Genomic DNA, 24706 nt, shown 5'->3' on the forward strand with positions numbered 1-24706 from the left:
TTCCGTTTTGGACTGAAACGACAATCCTGTCTTCCCACACAGCTCTCAACGTCACCCCATCAGGAAAACCTTTCAGTTACCACGCTTATGATTTTTTTATATCCTTTTCAAAAAAATAAACATTTTCAATTTATGATTAAAGAGAAGATCAGAATAGAGTAGAAAGACAAATAATCATGGAGGGAATAAAGTAAAAACCAGAAAATAAATGAACGTCACGTCTTTTATTCCATCAATGTAGGAAAATAGATTCACATTAATGTTCTGCCTTCTCTCCTCCGTCACTCTTTTTAATTTCACAACAGAAACAGGGCAAAAAAAGGTGCATTTCACTCAAAAAATATCATCTCCAAGCCAAAACATATTTTTCCTCCCTCTCAGCCTCATTATGGAACATTAAAAGTGCAAAAAAAAAAAAACAAAAAAAAAAACAAAGCCAGCAGGTTAACAAAAGAAAAAAATAAAATCAACATTTACAGGAGATAATAAAGAGAACCCAACAAACAGCCACAGGGAAACCATGCGAAGAGCTGGCAGTGTCTTTCACAAATAAAACAAAGCAGGAATATTTTTAGAGCAACCGTAAGAAGGAGGGAAACGACTGCACATCAACAAGCTGTACAACTGTCTGAAACAGCAAAGACACACAGCAATACGCAGAACAAAAGACCGACAGCAAAATAAAACGAGGATTATTCAAATTCGTTTGGAGAGTGACAATTTAAAAACAAAAGAAAAAAAAGTTGTTCTGTGTCAAATCCCCACTCAAGGACTACATTACCCAGAATTCCAGAGGAAGAATCTTTTTTAAATTGTTTTTTGCTAAATTTTAGACTTTCTTGAGTGGGTTTTTATCAGCTAACAGCTTCCTTCACATCAGAGTTCACCGTCATTACATTAACTGCAGAGTTGATCATCTTCCAATTTATTATCGATTTTATTGATCCTCTCGACATTCTATGTTGTTTCCAACAGATATTACACAACAAAATATTAATAAAGGCAGCTATTGTCAACTTTTAAAGTAAAAAAAGCAAATTTTATGTTTTTAATCACAGCCAATCCAGTCATCTGAATATTATTTTGAGCAGGCTGAATGTTCATTTTATTTACTTTAACAACTATGTTTTTTATATTAGCAAAATTAGTGACAATACTTTGGAGTTAAACGTGACACCAGGCTGCACTGCAAAAAAAGACAAACTTACCAAGAATTTTTGGTATAGTTTCTACTGCAAATATCTCAGTATACTTGAAGTAAGACATAACAAACTTATAAACTTTTCAGCAATGTATAGCAGCTTGTTTTAGGTCAATAATTCCTTAATATTGATGAAAAAGATCTAGTTCTATATATGGAAAAATATTTTGTTTTACGTGAAATAAGCTGCCAGTGGAACTAGAACTTTTTCATCAATAATGACTTAAACAAGCTCCTATATCTTGTTGAAAAGTTACACGTAAGTTAGTCTTGTCTTGTTTCAAGTGTACAAAGATATTTGCAGTAGAAACCAGAGCAAAGACACTTGTTAAGGTTTTGTGTTTTTGCAGAGTGTAAACAAGAAGCGCCATCGGAGAGCGTTTGCGTGACTGGGTCTGATTCTTCAGCATCATCGCACCAATACCCGAATCCCGATTCATTATCTTTGCTGACCCAGAAACTGACCCGTTTCTGGATTTCCACAGTGAAAGTTTTCTTCTGCTTTGCACGTTCAAAGCTCGGTTCCCCATGAAGACTCCCAGCAAGGCCTTGCTGGACCAGTTAGCCAAAACGAGCCATGCCAAACATTTGAGACCATTTCTACCAACACCATCACCAATTCCACCTCCTGATCTTTTTTAAATCTCAAACTGCAAATACTCGCTCTTCTTTTAAGCTTCAAACATTCAAAGCTGCTGTAATTTTACCTCCACTTGCTCAGAAAAAAGATCACACTGGAGTCTGAACTGCCTGAATCCAAACTCGGTTTTCCTCTTTAAAATTCGAGGCATTTCTGATGACTTTCAAACCAGCTGACAAAACTCTAACCTTTCCGTCAACGTGTTATAAGATAACTCATTGTTTCTTATTTCCCCTGAAGTAAAAACTCCAGGTCAGAAAAATTTGTTTTACTGCATAGCTCTCCTTCCAAACATTTGCAAACAGCATTTGAAAATAAATCTCTTCAGATAAATCAGTGAGAGCGCCAAACCAAGCTAGATTAGAGTCATAACTCCAGTTTGGCCATTTTGGCCCAGAATGGTCCTGCTGGGGGGGAATCGGCTGCTGAATATCCTCAGGTTTTAACCTGAACTATTTAAAACATCTTATCCCCTAAAGCAACATTTCACTTACAGATCAGCATCGTCTCTAACTGGGCTTTGGTGACAATCTCACAACACCTTGAACAAAACTTGCGCTGACAGAACAATAATCATTATTTAATCAAATTAAAACAGACAGAAATAAATTTGTTTAATTTAGTCCAAACTGTTGCAGATCCAGACTTGTAAACATCTGGTAAGTCTTAATTTTCTCATCTACTTTATGGAAACTGCTAAAAAAAAAGCACAAAGTCACTCAGATGTGCTACAGTTTGAGTTACAATGTCTCATGTTTTATAATTAGATCAATTATGATTGATTTAACCATAATTAATGCAACTGAGAGGTACTTCAAAATATTCTGAAAATAAATGCAATTATATTTAGCATTATGCAAATTTGGGGCATTTTATGGACATTTATCTCCATATTTTAACAAAATTCTCAACTACAATGAAAAGAAATAGGATAGAATATCTAAGGACTACAGGATTATTAGTATTTTTCTAATAAAACAGTTAAGAAAAAAAACAATAAAATTACAATAATAAAGTTAATATTACAACAATGAAGTCATAATATTACGAGAATTAAGGTGCAATAAAATGAGAATTGAAAGAATAAAGTAGTACGAGAGTAAAGTCAAATAATAAGAAAATAAAGTCATAACAAAGATGATAAACTCATAATATTTAGAGAATAAAGTCCTAATTTGTGTAATACTACAACTTTATTCTCATAATATATTATTTTCTTGGCGTTGCCTTAACTCTCCGTTGTAAAGTAAAATTGATTTGTTTATTGGAGTGAAATCTAACTCTGTATCCACAGGGGAATTGTTTCAGGCTGGTATGTCAGGAATTTCACCAAAGATGTGATTTTGCTGTTGACACAAATGCATAAGGGCAAAATTTTCACTCCTGAACCTGTTTAAGGAATAAAAACAGTTTTTGGATTTTTATTTCTGTGTGGACTTGAGAGAAAAGGGACAAAAACTTTTATCATTTGAAAAGAAAACGTTTCCAAATAAGTTTATGTCTTGGGACAACACATTGATGAAATCAGAAAACAAAGAAGAGCCTGTGGATAGTCGGCTGAAGCATCTCAGCCTTGATATTTTATCCCTAAATCTGTCAGATGAGAAACAAGTTGACTGGATGCTTTTGAACTAAATCTGCCTCAATCTTTAAAATCTCAATTGTTGCAACCAAAGCCCACAAGTGAAACGTTGCTTTTACCCACTCAATACCCTACAGGTACTTTAACCTTTATATAAAAACAGAGTTCATTTTCCTTTTTTAATTATTATTACTATTAAACTCTAAACTGAGTAAAGTTTAAACCAACGTTATTACGCTGGTGAAATAAAAATCTGAGCCGGCAGATGTCGGCCTCTAGCAGAGTGCAAGAATTAAGCAGAATACTACATCACTCATAAATACTTGACAGAGTATTTTCTCAGTACATTAAACTCATAATATACACACAGAGTCCCTCTTTAAACTCTCAGCAGTGCAACGTTTGTTTCAGTTCGACGATGAATCATGTTGGCACTTCACCAAACTGAGGCCAACGACTAATATTAATACTTGTGCTTCTTTTGAATGATGGATTTAGGGCAGAGCGTATAATCAAGCGGTTTTCTTGCGTCAACAAGGTTGATTTTTTTTATATATATATAACAGTCTTAATATTTTCAGGGTCCCTCCAACAGAAAAAAGCACTATGTGAGGACAGAGAGAAACACATTTTACACAAGTCCACAAACTGGCTTTTTTCTTTCTTTTCTACAAATCTGTGGTCACATGGTGGAAAAACAGGCAGGACAGACAGAGTAATGGAGCCCTATGGCATTGTAGCACCAACGAAGAAGAAAAAGACGCCCACCGGTGGAGCGACACAACGTTTGGTAAAGGTGAAGAGTGTCAGCAATGTGACATTTCCATGGCAACTCCCTCCAAAAATTAGAAGGTGAAAGAAGAAATTATCTGTTTGCATATTAACTGTGAGAAAAATACAGAGATCTGGGAAAACAACGTCTGACAGATTTGAGATGTTTCCGTTGAAAATGGTCAAAAGAACGAATAAAATGGTTCAGAAGGAGTAAATTTTCACCCGCGAAAACTTGGAAGTTTTGAGACTGATTTCACGTGTTTACAAGAAAATACGTGAAATTTACTTTGGCTTTGATATTCTCTGACGTTGAAGAAACATGAGTAAATTTTCCACGATTAAAACCGGAACCGTGTCTGTGAGATCAAATCTACAATCCACTCTGAAAAATGTCCACATGCTTCTACGCTTACCAACTCAATTGTAATCTCTTTGTCGCAAATATCCGACCTTTTAACCTCAGTAAACTTCTTTTTTATTTTTCCAAGTTTTAATATTGTACAATTTTGACATTAATTAGTGAAAACTGCAATTTTTTTGTGCAAAGAATATAAACGCAACTGAAAAGTTTCAGCGTTTTTTGATGGAATTTTACTCCTTCAACAACATTTTTTCTTCCTCTATTCTTTATCCAACAGTCCTGAGTTACTTGGCTTATATTTTGAGATATTTGAACTTAAGCTTAGCAAAAAGCACGTTAAAATAAGGCAGCGAAACCATTTTCTTCGACAGCCATCGAAGAAAGTAAGAAAATGGTGTCACATTGCTGACTTCGATGTAGCTGCAACAGGTGGCTAGAATTGGGGCAAAGGTCACAATGGCAACATACAACGGCGAAGCAACCCGCAGGTTAAACATGTAATCTAAAACTTCAGCACAGAAACCAACAACAGCGCAAATATCACCCAGGAATTAATACATTTTTCTGCATCTCAATGTGTTGGTGCTGTGTGACAAATTACATTGTGCTTTGCTCTATTGCCTGAGCTGAAGCTTTTATTTTTAGCATTTGCAAATTTCTTTAGCTCACAGCCTGCATTGCATAATTTATTCTCCTATTTTGCTTATTGTTTGTAATTTTAACAAGTTCTGTTCAGTGTCAGTAGCCCCTTTCAGATCATACGTCATTGGATATTTGCCTTTATTTGAAGAATTCAGACCAAGAAACAGAAAGACAGAGAAAATTTCTACACTCTCAGATTTTATTGGAGTTAAATTTCACGTAGGCTTCAGATAAATTGATTTTATCGATTAATCCAATTTTTAAAGATTAAAGTTTTTGAAAAATACTGGATTTTTATTGAAAAATCTTTTTTCCAATGTGGAAAAACGGGTTTCCAGTGGGTTTCAGCCATCTCATTTGCGAAGTGTATTTCACAGCTTCTGTTTATTTGGGCTTTCAATTCTCATTTTTTTATAATTATGACAATAAAGTCATAATAATGGAAGAACACAGCTGTAATATCAGGACAAAAATAAACAAAAAATTAAAGGAGGAATGTTGAACATCTTGTGATGTTATGCTTTGGTATCAGTTTTTATAGATAAGGACATATGTATTGCTTTAGCTCATCAGCAACAAATGATCATTAACTGCTAAAAACTAAATATTGTCAAGCAAAAAGACACAGAGACTGATCGGATCACGTCAGATCTCGTCCACTATAAACTATTTTCTTATAATTCAAGTCCATTCTTCTGATAAAAATGCATCTTTATTCTGTTAATATCATAACAATATTCTTGTAATTTCAACAAGAATTTAAATTGCCTAGCCTTAACAATCCATTGTACAATTAAAAGGGATTATTGAAACTAAAGCCAATGTTTGAGAACATTTTCTGTTAGCAATTTTTTTATTGTATGGTGTGGAAAACTCAGAAATTTTATTTTTAAGCCATATCTTCCAGCCAAGCACCACAAAACTGAGCAAATTTACTTAAAATATCTAAATGTTATAATTCCAAGAGGAATTAAATATACTATTCCAAGAGTTGGAAGTAATTGTTGCTTCTTCTAATACAAATAAAAGTAGTTGGATGAGTTAAATGTGTCTTTGTTGTAAATTATTGTACAATGACCTACATGATGAACTTATGTGATGTAAATGACCCTTAAAAAGCAGATTTAATTGGAATGTTTCTAACCAGAGTATGACCTGAAAGGGGCTAATGTTTTATTAAAGGAAACCGCAACATTTGGGTCAATTCTGCACGTTTTAGTGGAACATCAGCATTTAATCGGTTTTAAGATATGCAAACAGCTGAAGCGTGTTAGCTGACAGTTAAATAAAAGCATCATTTTGGTTCTCGATTTACAGGAAACATTTTCTGTTTCTGCAGCTTTTCTCACATTTTCAAACGTATATGTTCCAGATATTATTTTTTTTAGCAATAAATCTACTGAAACCTACAGGAGCGATTCCAACTCTCCGACTACGTTTTCTGGAATAATTCTGACTTTGTCAAAGTTTATGTATAAAACTGTTGTTTTTCTATATAAAATGTCTAATTTTACTTGATATATTATTCTGAATAATGAGTAAATTTAAGTTTTTAATCTTTCAAACACACAATCAGAGACATGTACAAAGCTCACTCAGATTAAAAACACAAACCTGCTAAAACAAATTAACTCTTTAGAAGAGCAGAGCAGAACCAAACTTTAATTCACATTTACACATTTAAATATTATTAGAACTTCAACAACTTCCTCAGGAATAAATTGTATGAATTAAAGGTGAATCAAAGCTTGGTTCTGGTTCATTTAGCACAGAGAACCTTTAGAAGGATCTAACCCGTATTACCACCTGACGCCCTTTTCACAAACATGGCACCTTCCGTTCTTCCTCTTTTACACTGCAAAAAATTAAAATCTCACCAAGTAACATCATGCAAAAGTAACTTATCAGTAACTGTTCAGCAAGGAAAGTCAATAATTCCTTTATATTGATGAAAAATACAAAGCAGGTAAAATTATTTTACTTATAACATGAAACAAAATTCTTGATTTTAGTTTCATAGTCTGCCTGGTAAACCAACATTTTTTCATCAACATAAAGTTACTTATAACTTAATTGCGTCTCATTTCAAGTGTACCAAGAGATTTACACCAAAATTACCTGGTAAGAATTAATTTTTTTGCAGTGTTATTTCTTTAGTACAATTATTGTTCAGTTTTTCTTTTTTTTTTTTAAAGTTAAGCACAGACAAACAAACCGCGACACAGAAATTTTTGGGAGGATTAAAAATACAGTGAATAAGGCAAGGAAGGAAGAAGGAACAAGAAGTGGTTCAGATGTACACCGCAAAAACACAGAATAAAAAAATAAAGTATCTTTGGTCTAGTTTCTAGCACAGTACCAGCTGTGAAACAAGTGAAGAAATTTGCCAATAGAACAAGTATTTTTGTTAAAAATGAAAATTAAGGAATTGTTGACTTAAAACAAGCTCCTTTATCTTGCTGAAAGCTTCCTTGTTAGTTTTGTCTCGTTTCACGTGTAAAATATCTGCTGGAGAAACTAGACCAGAAATCCTTGGTGAGATTTTGTGTTTTTGCAGTGTAAACCACATGTCGCTCACAAACAAACATGCAGTTAAAGTGTAGACTTCCTGGCTTCATTTATCCTTCTGGATTGGCTTTCGTGCTCCAGCCAATCTGGGATTTCCACCAATCAGGACGAGGATGGAAGGAGGAGGGGGCGGGAGCCTTGAGGTAAAATCTGAGTGAATACAGAAGTAGGTGGTTGATGAAAGCTAATGTCCTCCTTTGTGGGGCAGGGGGCTGTTGTCTACTTCCTCCTCCTCAATCTTTACCACCATGGTGGAGGAGATTGAGAGGGAGGAGGCAGGAGCAGCAGAGGAGGTGGAGGCAGGTGGCGGGTTGACGTGAACCTCCACCGGCGTCAGCGTGATCTCCACCTCGCCTTGCTCCTCATGCAGCGTGGGAGGGGGCAGCGGCGGGAGCGGAACCATGCCGAGCCCGCCGCCGCCACCGCTGTTGTTGTTTGGCCTCGGCGCCTTCTGGATCACCTCCACCATGGGGGTCCTCTCCCAGCTGGGGTTCCCAGGACTGTGGAAGAGCAGCACGGGCCTCACCTGGCTGTCCGGGTCGACGGCGCCGCCCGGCTGGCACTGCACCACCACGCCACGGGGGTCCACCAGCCGGTGGGCCGGGTCGGACATGGCGGGCAGCTGACCCAGAACCAGCCCCGGCGGCTCCTGGATCACCAGCTCCACCACCGTCTGCGCGGGGGATGACAAGGAGGAGGTCGCCTTCTGGATGACGCCGCCGGTCAGTGGCGTAATGATCGGCGGCTGAGGCGGCGGCGGCTGAGGAGATGGGGACAGAGCCGCATCTTCCGGTCGGGGTTTCCTCGGCCGGCCACGTTTTCGTTTAACCGGAGAAGTGCTGAGAGAGGAAGCGGCTGAGACACCGACGGATGACACTTCCCCTTCCTGGGGTCGCTTGGCGGCGGTGCCCCGAGCTTTCTGGACCACTGAGGTCGGCGCCGCCACGGCGTGTTGCTGGGCAGACAGAGAAGGGGGTGGAGCTACTTTATCCGCCTCAAAGGACAAACAGCTCTGAGGAAGAATCATCACCGGCAGCGTCCTGCCCTGCTGCTGCGGCAGCGTCGTCATGGTGATGACCTTCACCCCACCGCTGTTGGCAGGAGCGGTGACGGCGGCGGGGCCTCCGTGCGCAGACGGCACGCCGACGGCGGAGGCGTCCGCCGGCGCCTGTGGGGGCACAGCGGAGCGGACGGAGAAGCTCTTGTCAGGGACAGTGCTGCGAGGAAGGATTCTGGGTAACTGCTTTATGAACGCCTCCACCTGCAGCGCCAACGGAGACGCGTCAAACACGCCGCCATGTTGAATCATCAAACACTGAAAAAACATTTAATCCTGCCCAGACTGACCTGCGTTTCTTTGAGAAGGTATCACACCCTTTGAACCTTTTCCACACCTCGTCAGCTTCAACCACAAACGTCACAGTTTATGTAACTTTTATGAAGAAAAATGTTTCTACTTATTCGCTGAAATCATTATGACAATTTTATATCAACTGTGAAGAAAGAATCAAGCTCCTCCGCTTTCTCCCAATGCTAACTGCAGGAATTCACCAGTCAGTCAGAAACAAGCCATCAGAGACAAGAGGAGGGCCTTAGTGCTGCCAATCACTCTGATGTTCACACACCCTCCTTTACCATCTGCTGTGCTACAGCTGGTTCAAACTAAGGTTAGTTAGCATGCCCGTTGGATTTCCTGTAACGGTAAATTGTTTCTCTATCATAAGCACATTTAGCAGCATGTTCATGAGGTTGATTGACAGCACTAAAACCTGCCTCCTGCACATGACTGGCTGTATTTTCAGGAGTGATGCATTTGTTCAGACAGTAAAAACTGCTCTAGGAGGAAGTGGAAAAGTTGATTTTATAGATTATCTGTCTCATATTAATCAATTTCAACATGGTGACGATTTTAACAAATATGTAAAAAAATAAATAAATAACATATTTATGTAAAAGTTACATATTGCAGCTTTAATGTGGCACCATCTGTTTCCACTAAACAGATGGGTTTTGCCAAAGCTAAGCAAAAAGATGAAATTTTACACTCTTTTCTCACTATTTCTGATTTTAATGTATCTTTTCCCTGCTTTTAAATTAAAAATAACAGGAAATATTTCTAAAATATGGATTTTTTTCCAACTAATCGCTTCTTTTAGACGTACATTTTAGCACATTATTAGGGCCAGATGTAGGATATTTACTTGTTAGAATATACAGATATTTTTCTGATTTCCGACTGTAAAATATTTAGTATATTTTGACTTTCAGTTGCAAAAAATCCAAAACAAATACACTAAAATTTGGGTAGTTAACCTGATAACATGGGGAAAAGTTTAAAGGATGTGAATACTTTTAATGTCCCTCATTATCTACATCTCAGCTACATTTAGAAAATGAAATTGTGTGGGGTCGTTGACTCACTGCTGGCTGCAGAGAGGCAGAGGAGGTAGAGGAGGAGTGAGGAGGAGGAGGAGGAAGAGCAGGAGCAGAAGGAGGACCGTCTGCTGAGGAAGGCTTGGGGACGGCTGATGTGGATTTGTCCCCAGAAGACATCTTGGGTGAGGACGAGGACAGGTCCCCCTGTTCCTTCTGTAAACAGACAGGAAGCAGCGGTGAGCGGCAGCAGGCGCGGCTCGCCGAGGAGCGCGATCGGTCGGAAACAAACCTTCTGGTCTGCGGCTCCGTCTCCGTCAGCCGGAGACATCGCCAGAGTTTTCTTTATGACTTTATGGGTTTTAGCTGGACCGCCTGAGGAGCAGAAGAAAGATGACAAACAACCCCAGGGAAAGACTTTTTATGATCACTGCAGTGTTAACATTAAAATATGTTTAAATCCTTAAACTGGAAATAAAACACTTCTGACCTGCGAGCGCTGCGGACGTGACGAGCTTGGCCTGGTTGCAGCGAGGGTTGACGATGTGCTCCTGGATCAGGTAGCGAGCGATTTCTACCACAGTGTCGAAGGACCGCTTCAGGATCTTCTGGGCCCAATCACAGATCAGCTCGCAGGCCGCCTCCGTCACTTCCTGTTTGTAGGTCTGGACCAGCTCGGTCAGCTCCGACTGGAGACCAGGAGCAACACACAGAGCACAAAATCAGTTAAACTGGGATTATTTATGCATTAACCAGTGATTTATTAGCTTACAATAAGAACACTCATCGTTTTCCAAAACGGTGGACAAATTAAGACCCAAAAAGGTAATTTGGCAACAATAAATATTAAATGTAACAATTATCTATTTACTTTTGTCCTAAAACCTGAAAACATGAGACTGAACATTTTCAAATTTGTGTTTTAACATTTTAACAACTATTTCATAGATAAATACATTTAATGGGTCAAGAGTCACAAAATCTTCGCGACTCGAAGAAGAAACATTTTCAGAATTGCAGCAAAAACTGTTTCTGCTCAAAAGTGACTTTTGCCATTTACCAGCTTAATAAAAAACAAAGCTGAAAAGAAAGTATAAATAACATAAAATAAATAAACCCACTAAGTAACCAATCTTATTATCTTTCTACATAAAAATGACTTTAGACTTAAAAAGATTAATTGGTTTAATGAGCTTCATTCATTATTATCTGTACCAACCTTCTAATCGACATAACAATCGATTACTAACATAATCGTTAGTTGTAATCCTCGATCATTTCTGTATCATTTTTGACCAGTTACTGAGATCCTGGCACCAATAACTTGGTAGAACTGGTTTACAGATGTACGACTGGTTTATAGTTAAGAGTGTGAGTACCGGGTCGTTCTTCAGGTCCAGGTTGGGCAGCAGAGGCATGTTCAGAACCGTCTTCCTCCTGATGCCACTATAACAGTACGTATCAGGCACACAGGTTAAGAAATTCAACCGGCAACTGCATCTGATCCACTCTAACAATCTAATGGATGCTGCACTGATACATGTTACATAAATAACATTAAGCTCTAAGCAGCAGCTGGTGACTGCAGTACCAAAATCACCAAAAACGACTGAAAATGCAAACCCAAATTAAATCAGCTGCTGCTCTTGAACAATTGGATTACGTACAAAAGTTCAGTCTCTTTATGAAGATGACAAGCTAAATTTTCTATTTTTGCAGTCAAAAATACTTTAACTGTAAGTAAGATGTACTTCAAAAGAGTGAAAAATTCACTTTTTTGCACATTTCTATTGTCCATTTTGGTCTCAACTGCTTCTAAAAACAACGTAAACCAACCCATCCAGCTGTTTATGGCAATAAGTTAATGTTTTTTGAAGCCGTTTCAAAATGTTCCTGCTAAGTCACATTCTACAGGCATAGCGTCGTTAGCTAGCAACACAAACTGAGTTCCAGAACATTTTGGTTTTACAATGGCTGCTGGAAAAGATAAATGTTTTGAAGTTGACTCACCATGCAGAAGCCACTTGCTGCGTTCTTGATGGTTACGCAGGAGGCTCTACTTCTGCTTTTCACAGGTGTACAGATGTATAATTGTGCATCTGTTTGCATCCATTTTCCCATGACAGTGTAAATCCTGTGTTGGGCAATGTGGCCAGCAGCAGTTTATTTGGATTTAAAGTGACAAAAGGCCCTAAAACAGTTCATTCTGAAAGGAACCAGACTGCAATCTCATCATCTAAAAATGATCTTATGCCAAAAATGTAATGAACATGTTTTCTATGGACCCTATACTATACTAATCTGTTCAAGGAAGCATAATGTGTCACGTTTAAACTCCTTTGCTGCATCTTACCATAATATAACCAGCATGGTGGGTTTAAACTGTAGCAGATGAAAATATCATCAATAAACTGGACGCCTCTGGGCTCAAATTCAACCTTAAACATGACATCATTCGACATTTTGCAGCTGCACTCAGAAACAGCTGCAGGGAAATTTTGACTTTTATAACAAGCATAAATTCATGAGATCTGGCAAAGCATCGTCCCTTCATTCACTTTATTCAGAGACTTTCCACAAACTGAATGTGCGCATAGAGAAAGAGGAGTGATTCACTACCTCTGTATCTGAACCTGATATATTGATTTATTGCTAAATGTGAACTATTATGCTTCCTTGAACAGGATAGTCTTAAATAATGAGATTTCCAACTGATCAGTTCTGACTATTTTGAGCTCCTCTAAGAGTGAGCCGTTTTAGGGCCTCTGTCACTTTAAATCCAAATAAACTGCTGCTGACCACATTGCCCAACTCAGCATTTACACTGTCATGGGAGAATGGCTGCAAACAGATGCACAATTATACAACTGTGAAAAGCAAAAGTACAGCCTCCTGCATAGCCATTGTACATCAAATTTTTCTCCCTCCTAAAATACCCCTGAATCAAATAACTTAGTTGTTGCATTTTAAAATCTTTAATTAAATCAAATTAAGTGGAAAATCTTCAAACAAAAAACTAAAGAATGAGTCAGGCTGCTTCGTGCAGCAATTTAAAGGATATTTGGACTGTCCTCTGCCGCCGAGTCGCCTCGCCTTGATGTTGGGGAAAATGTCTCTGATGATCTTCCCAAAGTTGGCAGCGCTGAGGGGTCGATGCTGCAGGTTCTCACAGTACCTCCTGCAGCACACAGATTACATCATCAGAACATCAAAGGCTGCGCAAATCTTTGTCAATATTCTGCAAATGTCAAAAACACAATTTCCCAAATCCAGTTTCCATTAAACAAGAAATAAATTTTAAATCACATGTTAATAAGTCATTAAAAATCACAGCAGTAACATAAAATATTCATAACTCAGCCATTAGAAGAGGCTTCTGTGTTGTATTACTAGGGGGCAGTTCAATATGCGGCATTATGAGTAACTTGTAAATGCCGATTTTACAGAAGAGCTTTGAATTCAACACTTTTAAATGACGCAAAAGTTTTTATGAACTGTGTGATGCTGTGAGGTGGACATTGTCCAAAGAAACCCAAAAGAACATCGTCATCCTACTACTTCCTGTTATCTTCTTTGTCGTTTCTGCCAGTAGTATTATCACATGATTCAAAACCTGTTTCCAAATATGTTTCGATACGGAGCAGTTGGTACGAGTACTGTAATACTTGTTTTCGTGTTCTTTTCATATCTTTATTTTATCAGCGGGTAAATTTCATACATCTGTTCGTATCGCAACACGTTGTCCAATCAGAAAATAGTCTGACGAAAAGATTTTTCCACTCAGCCAATAAAATGGTGCCTAATTTGGGTATCCCAGGGGATTTTTGACAGCAGACCAATTGCAATAGACTTTGCATTTGTAGTCAGGCAGACAATAGTACAGTCGTCCAATCATAAAAAATCTGAAAGAGAATTTTTGGCCGTAGTGATTGAGGTACTTTTTTTTGTCTTTCTTAAAGAAAATACCCAAATGCGAGTCACAGTTGATGGTTTATTTGATCACCTATTATTTGTAAATCACAAATAACACAAATGTGTGTGGTAGGGCTTTCTTCGCTAGCTCGCTAATGCTAATGACACTATGCAGCTAACTGAATAGCTTACCGGGTTAGTTGCATGTTTATATCCTCTCTTTGATTCCAGATGTTTGGTAAAAGTGTTTTTGATCCACCTAGCTATTAAATGTCTTTGCTTTTTACCAGCAACTGCGATGGATGTGAATGTTGCCCGGATTTTTAGAAAACTTTTTGGTTAATGGAAACTCTGTGTTTGTTATTGTAATGAGGGTGTGTCTGTCGGGGTGTTTCTTCACCTGTACGTCTCATAGACGTCCTGTTTGGGCAGACAGGTGTCTGAATGCTCCTCCAGGTGACTCCGGATCCAGTTACAGGTGTGCAGCTGGTCAGCTGTGTTGAATGAACTCGGGTCGCCACCACTGGGTGTCACACACACGGGTGAATCATGGGTGATCAAAGTGTGGCGTGTAGGCCATTTTTGGCCCTTGGGAGGATTTTCTACGGCCATAACTATTATTAAAAACTAGTACAATGTTAGAATGCAAGCAAAGCCAGAATATGGAAAAAAATATTTTAACTATGTTTTTTTTTTTACTATTCATATTAGTTTCATAGTAAAAAAGGACGATAAATGTGTCACAATTCAAAAATTCTTCAACTGTTACTGGGAAGACTAATATTTTTTTTACCTAATTAGCTATACTTTACATGTCAAATACTATTTTTACTGCTTTTATTTAAGCACATTTTCCATCCCAACATTTCAGACGTTTCAAATAAAATAAAAATTTCTACTTGTGTTTCAAACCCTATTTGGTTATTTTAGCTTTTGTTAGCTGTAAGTAAAAAAAGCACTTTATAAATTGCACAACAGCCACTCATAATCGACCAAAACTACATAGTTATGTCTTAAGTTATTTATTCCAATTAGTTGGAATAACAGAGCCTGCATATGTTTTTTTTTTTAATCTTTTGACATTAATGAAGATCATGTCACCCTGGGCAAAAGCCAATCTGCCCATATCAAGAATCACAATAACATATTAGAGATAAAGAGCTGAAAGTACAGCCTGTCTCAAATATCTATTTTATTTAACACAACATTTAATCAATCAGCCTAAATCTGCCATAAACGTAAAATGTTCATAAACGATTCTCACGTTTTGTCTCCGGAGCTGGGCCCCGAGGGCAGCTGGAGGTACAGGAACAGCTTGTCATTGTCTGAGAAGCGCTGAACGTCTTGCTGTTAAACAAAACAAACCTGCATCACATTCTGCAGATCCAACATCTACATTTAAGATTAAAAATGTTTTGTTTTTACCAAGATTTGATCCACTTTGGTCTGAACGTTCTTTCTGCAAGATAAAAACAAATCCAGTCATTAAAATTTCAGTTGTACAGAAAGAAGGTTAGTTGAAAACATACTAATTAAATATCACTAATATTTTTTTACCAACTAATATTAGTTTTTTCAGATATGTTTAGATTTTTTTACGATTTAAACTAAAAAGAGCTGTTTGCTTCTTAATGATAATATATTCACTTCCAATCCAACCAGCTGCTAAAAGAAAAGCTCAAATTACTCTAATATTTCTAATTAAATGGCCAAAACATTTTAGATTAAATATTCTAATTCAAATTGTGAAATCGATTTGGCTATTTATAAATATTTTCTGCAAAACAAGCCTAAAACTCACATAAATTTAAGAGTTAAATTTCTCTTACTTTCAATTTAAACTGCTCAATTTTCTTTAGTTCTTTTATTGACAAGAATAATAAAAGAAACATAAAAACGCTTTGAAAAGCATCAGATCATTTTGAGGAAGTTCTTATATGACTTACGAAATGTTGCTGCTCAGCTTTTGCAGCAAAATGCTGGGCTCTGTGTCGCCCTCCCCCGGCTCCAGGCCGCCCTTGTCCCTGTGGGAGGCATCGGCCCGCTGGTGCTGCTGGTCCTCCGACATCTGGACCGACTAACCTGTGCTGAGAACCAACATCTGAAAAAACAAAAACCTGCAGTATAAAAACCAACAGCATGACTGGAAACGTACAAAGCAGTAACAGAGCCACTGCAGATGCAAAGAAGAAAATGAAAAACTCAGAAACTTTCTAGAAAAACAAGTTGAAAATGTGCAACAAAACACTCAGAAATTTTTTAATTAATGTCAACATTTTTCAAGTAAGAACACTGAAATTCTGAGTTTGAAGAATCAAATTTTCGACTTTTGGAAATTTTCAAAAGTCGAAAACTTTTAAGGCTTGAAACAAAGTTTTTCTCGTTTTTTTCTAGAAATTTTATATTTTTGTATAAACTTTAAAGATATACTGTTAGGTTAAAAATAAATATTTAAAAAAATTTATTTGTATTGTCTCTGTGTTTGTTTTTTGTGCAATACCTACAGTTACTTTTAATTTTATATTATTTTGTTGACTGACAATTTGCGGTTTCTGCTGTGTAATGTTCAAAACATGTTGTTCAACATATAGTTCAGTTCACTGACTGAACTATATGGTTCATATATGGTTCATATCGATTGGTTTTTACATAAATAGAAGTGATTGCAGGAGTTAGCTCAACCTAAAAAGTGTTTTAAAAAATTACTATTATGTATATCAAAAATTTCACTAAAACACTAAAAGGAGCAGCACAGAGAAACATTTATACAGTAAATAAAATATTTCTCTTATAAATTAGAAAATGTTATTTATTTTTTTAATATAAGAATATATTTTTAAATAAGCTTAAAATACAAATATGTCTGCTGGAAAATAGCAAATTGGAGGCCTAAAGAATAAACACAACACCTAAATATTTCTCTATATTGTGTGTACGACATGTAAATCTGGGCCGAACTTGTTTTGTGATTGTTTTTGTCAAACAAAGACTGCAAAATTGAGCTGCAGGATTCAGTGACAGAAGAAACTCGGTTAAAATAACCACTTATTTTTGATGCAACACAGCTGTCATCCTTAACAATTATGCCGCTCGCTTCGCTTTAGCATCGCTTCGTGCTGTCATTAAACCCAGAATCCAAACCGGTTCCGCTCTGACCGGCTGTAATAATAAAAAAAGGCCCACTGGCTGCCGGGTAAAGACACATGCTGGCTGACGGGGTATTGGTGAACTAAACTATCACAACAGGAGAGGAAGGAATATAAACACCAGCAGCGAACGCAGCCCGTCCTCGGCCGCGGCCCCTCCTTACAGCCCGCCGGGTTTTAGTGGAAATGCCGGAGCTCCCATGCCAGCTCTGACTGCCGTGTTTACAGCAGGCGCAGCGCCTGTGGTCATGTGCCTGCCATTTACTACAAAACACACACAGACGCAAGTGTACATGCTACTGCGGAGCTAACTGGCTAGCGGGCAACACTCACATCCATCGCAGATGCTGGCAAAAGCAAAGACATTTAGTAGCTGGGTTGATCAAGGACACGTTTAACAAACATCCGTAATCTACAGAGGATATAAACATGCGTTGGAGCAAAAAGATACGGATATTAGAGCGACTAACGCGGTTAACGACTCAGTTAGCTACATAGTGTCATTAGCATTAGCTAGCAAGCGAATAACGCCCTACCAAACACGTTTATGAGCGTCATTTAGAATTTTAAAATAATTCAAGGTAATAGGTAATTGAATATACTATTAATTTATGGCTTACTGGGTGACTCACATTGCAGTATTTATTTTAAAAAGAAAAAGAAAGTACCTGAACCAAGATACAGCAAAAATCCCCTTTCAGATTTTTTTGTGATTGGACGACTGTACTATGTCTGCCTGACTACAAAGGTAACGTCTATTGCGATTGGTCCGCTGTCAAAAATCCCCTTGGATACCCAAATTAGGCACCATTTCATTGGCTGAGCGGAAACATTTTTTCGTCAGACAATTTTCTGATTGGACAACGTGTCCTGGTCTGCCCAGTTACAAAAGAGATGAATTTCTCTTGTGAAATCTACCTAGTAACAGCTCCCTTATAAGACAAAGATGTGAAACGAACACGAAAACAATAACTGCGGTCATCATACCAACTGCTTATCGTTCCTTTTCTACCTTGAACATTATTTATCAAACAATTAAATGGTTTAAGGACAATATTCCAGTTTTGTCTTTATGGTACACATATCAAATAGATGTACCGATATCGGTTTTCTAGAACAATGGCAAAATTTAGTTTTCTTTGTCTGAAAGAACAAAGACAAAGAAATTTTGAATTTATTGCGATTTGTTCAATCGCAATAAATTCTAATTTATTTAAATAAAAAACATACATTGATCTTTTTCAGCAGATATATTAGCTTTTAATCAAACAAGAAATATCACCTCTATTTAATAGAAATAAAATATCTCACTTAAGTTTATCATTGAAAATGGTAGGAGTTCTTAGTTTTAGGAATTTGCAACATTTTTTTATATTTACTTGCACTTAACATGCCAATCAAGGAAACATTTTCTGACTCTGCTGAATCTGTGACGTAAATCAATTTGGAAAAAATAAGTTTATCATGTATTCAAGTCTTGCGATGGTGCTGAACTCTTTACATAAAGAACCTATTCATGTTTACATAAAGCAAATAAGATTAAAAGCAGAGTTACAGTCAATGTAAAATATAGATATATATATGTGTGTAGTAAATTGTTACAAAATGTGCTTATTTTACGTTAAAGAAAAGAGTTGACTTCCTTATTTAATACGTTTTAAGTGTTTTAGAGGAAATGGTAGTAAATAAAATAAAATGAGATTTGCAATAGTTGTTTTATTTATTGTATTTATTTTTCCATTATACAAAAGTGAACATAAACAGAAAGAAACTAAACTGGGATAGATAGGTTGCATGGTGGGATGTTATTTCTGAGATAGCAGGAAAATGGCTCCAACTCGTCTTCATTCAAACCCGCTGCAGAGAAAGCAGACAAAAACAAGTTACTGCAGGAGTAAAATTTCACCCTGTGAAGATCTCGAAGTTATCCTGAAAAGGTCTAACAGCAGGGATTAGTGTCTGGCAGGAGATCTGGACGTACCTGACCAAATGAGCGATGTCCCAGTTGGTTTCTGATGACAGAGGACCGATGATTTCCACGCCCTCCTGGGTCACAATGGCAATCTCATGCTGGAATAAAAACAGTAAATCACTACATTCAGTAAAAGCAGTGTTTCTTTATAATGGAGAGTCACCAGGGGGCGCTCTAGGAACTTCAGAAAGTTAGAGAGAACATGAGAAAAAACATACAATAACAAAAACATGAATTCAATCATGTTTTTGATTGAATATTTTTGTTTTTCAATCCGTTTTTTTAAAATAAGATGCATCTTAAAATTATTTATTTAAATGTTATTTCTGGTGTTTAGTTTCTGTTTATTTCCTCAAGCAAGAACTGTGGAGAAAAAACTAAATTTGATCCGATTAACAGAAAACATTACATTAGAAAAATGTAATACCTCGTAACAGTCATAATAGATTATCTGACAATAAAACTTTTTCCTCCACAGGATTCGTAGCCATCTAACAAATGGTATTTTTTAAAAATTATTTTCTAATTTTATCTGGACTCATTTGTAGATTAATATATAACATATTTCCATGTAAATGCTTCTCATTTTATTTACCTATTTAACTTATTTTTCTATATTTAGTCATATTTAAATTATTTACATCAGAGTTGTTTATATGCTTTACAAACTTATATACATAATTTATGGTTATATTTGTAATATTAATATAGAAAAGTAGGGTTAAAAATAATTTCCACTTTGGGGTCAATGAAGTATATTCTATGCTCGGTGAATGTAGTAATTATGGAATAGTGAATAAGAACAGTCTAAAAGTTTATGTTTCTATATTCTGTGGCTGAGTACAGGCAGAGCTTTTGGGAGCTCCTGGTTAAAGTTTAGCTGGTGTTTGTCTTCGGTTCTGGGTCCGATTGGAAACGTGAGCTGAACTCACCCTGTTGTAGGAGCGAGCGTCTCTGTAGTAAAGCACTTTGAGGCAGCGCTCCACCAGATCCCGGGCTTCCTGCTTGCTGATGTCTGCCTTGTTCTCCACCACCTCCCTCATCAAAGGCTGGAAGAACAACAAATCAAACTTTTATTTAAAAAAAAACAAAAAACACTTTCAATCCACAGAGACCCGATTCGCATCAAACGCTTCAAGGTTTGAAATTATACACCTGGGAAACCTGGATTCCTCATAAAATTGCCACTTTATCCTCATCATCGAAGAAAGAAAAACTTACACTGGCCCAAATACCTAGCCTTGATGACATCACTTGTTACCATGGAAAAAGAGGGAATGCACTGGAGAAAAAAAGCTAAATTTGGTTCATCGCCTTGTCCTACGTTATGGTTGAATGAATTTCTAACATTTAAATGATAAAAAGTCGTGTTGCCTTATCACACGGGGACTCACCTGAGCCAGGTACGCTCCAAACCCGGTGGCGACTGTTGGAGCCTCGTAAGCAACGCCCAGCTTGTCCACATAACCCAGAAAACTGGAGAAGACGAAACATTCAGGAAGTTAATAAAGTTTCACAAAGCGGCGGGGGAATGAAAGAGCAGCAGCTGATTCACATTTAGTCACTATAATCAGTATTAGCAGGCCTGTCACAATATCAATAAATCAATTAATCACATGATAAATGAAAAGAAACTCAATAATTTTATTTTTCTATCAAAAATTGGATGACAAAACTCTTCAGTCTGCTGCTTTAGTCTCCATGATCCCTTATATTCAAGGATAATTTTAAGACTCTATAATTAAATGTATTTATTGGTTCTGTTGTGTTGTTTATTTTTTGGGATATTTAAAATGTCTCCCAGTTTAAGTGTTAAATGTTCATTATAATTCAAAGTTTATTGATTTTTGAGAATTTGTTCTCAACCATTACATTATGTAAAAATGGTCTCAAAGCAACAATATTATCGTTTATCACAATTACTAATTAAATTTTTATTTCATTTTGTGAAATTAAACAAAATATAATTTATTAATAAAATTAAATGTTATCAAATGTAATACTTTTATTAAATAAAGTTATTATTATAGTGATGAAATTATTATTACTAATTTTATTTCATTTCCCTTTGGAATTGATAAAGTATTTCTGAATTTTGAACTCCTTTGACAATTTGACAGTGTTTAGTATTAGTAAACCTTCTGCGTACATTAAAAACATGATTACAGAGTGAAAATAAAGAATATTTATTTCTATTGAAGTACTAAAGACATTTCTGTGGAGCGTTCACCTTTCCCCGTTGTAGAAACCTCCGATGACCACGGTGTTCCACAGAGGATTCATCTTGCTGCGGCGGTTGTACATCACTCTGGTCAGCCAGGAGTGGATGGCCTTCGGACTGTAGCTGTGGCCGTCTCCGAGCAGCTCCTCGTCGATGCTAACAGCAGAAACAACATTGACGTACAGAATGATCCAGAGTCAGCGCACAGGTTCAGTTATCACAGCTGGAAACTAGAGATCAGGTCCGAACGCTCAGACCTGAACCTTCAGAGTCACATAAAGATGGTTACATAGTCGGTCTTCGTTTGCAGGATTAGATTAGAGGATTACTGTCCCAGTAAGATCTAGAGCAGTGTTTCTCAAACTTCTTCAGATCTATCCAACTTAACAAAATCCTCACAAACCACCTAGCTTGAAATTGCACTGCAATAACACGACATCTCAATACATACACCTGAAATTAACATATTAGTCTCTTAACTCATTTATTGTCGTTTTCTTTGGTCATCCTAATGAGAAATGTCTTGCTGTTTAGTAAATGTGAATGACCATGACAAAAACATGTTTTGAGTTATTTACAGACTCTTAAAACTTTATTTCTAATCAGGTTGTGATTTAATCGTTAATGAGGAACTTACACCATCTGTTCAATGACCTGCTTCAGGTACTGATAGTCAGCGTAGTCCCCTGATGCTCCCAGGATGGTGTTGTCGTTCACCTATTAGAAAAAAAAACAATTAAAAAACATTATAGACAGCTTTCAGTTATATAAATTTTTGTTTTCTTGTTCTTGTTGACAGCGGTCGTCACCTTCATGAGGCGGGAAATGTTCCTGAACCGAGCCAGAGAGCCATAAGAACCCAACATGTCCGCCGCGATGATGACGCCGCCTGTGAACTTCACACCGAGCACCGATGTTCCAGTCACCATCGGGTTACTGCGAAAAGAAAGAAGAAATACTCAATAATAGGCATGACTGTAAAAGTCTATAGAATCTGCATATCATTGCCTGAAGAAAATATTCCTAATGAGTAAAGTAGCTGCAGCACCCAAAGATCAGTTTCTGTACAGTAAAACTAAAAACGTATAAAGATTTTACAAAACTACTAAACATCTACTTTTCCATCCATACTTTTTTGTTACCATATAAAATACAGCAACATCTAGTTCTGTGTTTCTTTGTTTGCCTTCTCAAACCCCCAGTTGGGTGGTTTCATGTTAATAAAAGACATAATTTCTGATTTGAATTTTAATCTCAGAATATGTTAGTAATAAGTAAGCCTGTCACAATAAGCAATTAAAATTAGATCATTTCATTTTTCAGCAAAATGTTTAAATTTACATCACAACCGATTTTATTGATGGTTTTGGTGAAAAGTGTTTATTTTCGTTTTATTAATTGGTTTTGGTTGTCATGTTTTATTCTGGATATTTAAAATATGTTCCAGTTCCAATGTTTAGTGTCCTTTAATAAATGTAATTTTATTAGTCTTTAAGAGGGTGAACTTGCATTGTTATGCCATTATTAACATATCACTTAAAAATGGTCTGAAAATAACCATATTATCATTTATTGTAATAATTGCCGGGATGATTTATCATTCAGCAAAATTTATAATTGTGACAGGCAAAGTAATAGGCACCTATAATTACTTTATTTTCATGACAGTAACATAGTTTTACTCGACTACTCTTGGAAATCAGGATAAAAATAAAAATAATAAGCATAAGCTTTTCCTCAAAGTTGTGCTTTTTATCATCCTAATAATTACTTTAAAGACTGCAGACCGTCTTTAAAGTAAATATCTTACTTTTTAAATCTGGGAACAAACAACAATCTGCTGTCTAAACTAGCTTAGCTAACAGGTTACGATTCTTCAAACGCCTAAAAACAGATTTAAATGGATTACCTAATGCCTGATAATCTCTATTATTTAATTAATATAATAACTCCAAGTGTCTCTTTGCTTTAAAAAAGCCGTAAACCTTAATGTTGAGGGGAAACTGCTAAATGTTTTAGCCTTGGTTAGCAGCAGCCGTTTCTCCATGATGATACAGCACAGCAGCGGAGATCAAACCGAAACCAGAACCGGTGTTCGGCTTCTGCGAACATTACAAGGTTCTGGTTCCGAGCCAGACATCTACTCACAGTGTGTGTCTAACCGGGCCGCATGATGATCCGGGCCCGGTGCTGCCCGGGAAAGAATAAAACTGTCCGGGCTTTGGTCCGTTCCCCCAGAAGTTTAGCTTTACACCGTTGGACTCCATGTTGAATATGACGGAAGTGACGAAACTGTCACTCGACGTCACTCCCTTCCCAACTTTATTTACAATAAAGCAGCTTTTTGTCATGATTTTGAAGGAGAAAATAAAGTTTTACATCTACACAGAGGTGGGTAGAGTAACCAAAACCTGTTAACAAGTAAAACTGGCACAACTTCAGCATATTTTTACTCAAGTCAATTTAAAAAGTAGAAGAAATTACTCAGTTCAAACTGAATTCAATTCAGTTACATTTAATCTCGAAATACCTAAATTTTTCATTGCTTTTTTTTCTAGATTTCTGGGATTAACCTCAAAATGTCTGAGCTTTTGCTAGCAAATTCTTAATTTTTGGAGCTCATAAATTTACTAGTTTTTCTAGAGAATTTGTGCGATTTATCCTAACTTCTTTTAAGCTTATTTTTTGAAGCTCAGGAATTTCCAAGATAATCACACAATTTATGAGTATTTACTGTGAATATTAGACTTCTGGAGCTCAAAAAATGTTCTTGTTTTTTTTTTTATCAAATTTCTGAGATTACGCTCAATATATGAGTATATTTTCTGCACATTTTAGTATTTTTTAGACACACTAAAAAAGTGTGTCTGAAAAAGACTAAGCTGTTTTTCTTAGAAGATTTCTGAACTTATTCTCAAAAAAATATTTCAAGCAAATTTTCGACTTTTTAAAATTGTTATTTTTCCTCTAACTTGTGAGTTTAATGTTAAAAAAAAACCAATTTGGTGTAATTTCTTGCAACATTTCAACTTTTGGGGTCAGAAACATCTTTGTTTTTTCAAGGATTCAATTATTAATTTTTTTGCTGTCATGCCACCTTTACTTGCTTGTGGTACAAAATTCGGACTCGCAGGTTCCAGATGAAGAAATCAAATCCAAAACTAAAAAAATCTTACTTTTTGTTTCCTAAAAAGTAAATACCCGTTAAACCTTTCCGTCTGTCGCAACGCTATTGACAAACAGTAATAATACGAGCTGTCTCACACTTTGCCATGCGAATGGCTCTGCAGGCAGCAACATGACCGCCTCCACCC

At 36.8% G+C, this 24706-nt stretch overlaps 2 protein-coding genes across 4 annotated transcripts; both read right to left on the reverse strand.

The window, feature by feature from the left end:
* Positions 1 to 205: 205 nt before the first annotated feature.
* rfx5 (regulatory factor X, 5) lies at positions 206 to 17956 on the reverse strand. 3 transcript variants are annotated; one of them, XM_055022557.1, is made up of 11 exons: positions 17868 to 17956; positions 16000 to 16154; positions 15479 to 15512; positions 15318 to 15400; positions 14454 to 14576; positions 13203 to 13319; positions 11521 to 11599; positions 10632 to 10830; positions 10434 to 10516; positions 10190 to 10357; positions 206 to 8936 (listed from the first exon to the last, which is right to left on the reverse strand). In XM_055022557.1, exons 2-11 carry the CDS (start codon positions 16119 to 16121, stop codon positions 7953 to 7955), a joined length of 1992 nt encoding a protein of 663 aa, XP_054878532.1. In that variant the 5' UTR covers positions 16122 to 16154; positions 17868 to 17956; the 3' UTR covers positions 206 to 7952. The 3 variants fall into 3 exon arrangements, with proteins under 3 accessions (XP_054878532.1, XP_054878530.1, XP_054878531.1); XM_055022555.1 differs by having other exon boundaries at positions 206 to 9029; XM_055022556.1 differs by lacking the exon at positions 17868 to 17956 and adding an exon at positions 17533 to 17791 and having other exon boundaries at positions 206 to 9029.
* Positions 17957 to 18900: 944 nt separating this feature from the next.
* Positions 18901 to 23661, reverse strand: psmb4 (proteasome 20S subunit beta 4). Its single transcript, XM_055022577.1, has 8 exons — positions 23541 to 23661; positions 22202 to 22328; positions 22030 to 22109; positions 21402 to 21548; positions 20566 to 20647; positions 20104 to 20220; positions 19181 to 19269; positions 18901 to 19056 (listed from the first exon to the last, which is right to left on the reverse strand). Exons 1-8 carry the CDS (start codon positions 23657 to 23659, stop codon positions 19044 to 19046), a joined length of 774 nt encoding a protein of 257 aa, XP_054878552.1. The 5' UTR covers positions 23660 to 23661; the 3' UTR covers positions 18901 to 19043.
* Between the last annotated feature and the right edge of the window lie 1045 nt (positions 23662 to 24706).

Source organism: Poeciliopsis prolifica, unplaced genomic scaffold (genome assembly GCF_027474105.1).
Source record: "Poeciliopsis prolifica strain line A6 unplaced genomic scaffold, Auburn_PproV2 SCAFFOLD087, whole genome shotgun sequence".
Lineage (NCBI taxonomy): Eukaryota > Metazoa > Chordata > Actinopteri > Cyprinodontiformes > Poeciliidae > Poeciliopsis > Poeciliopsis prolifica.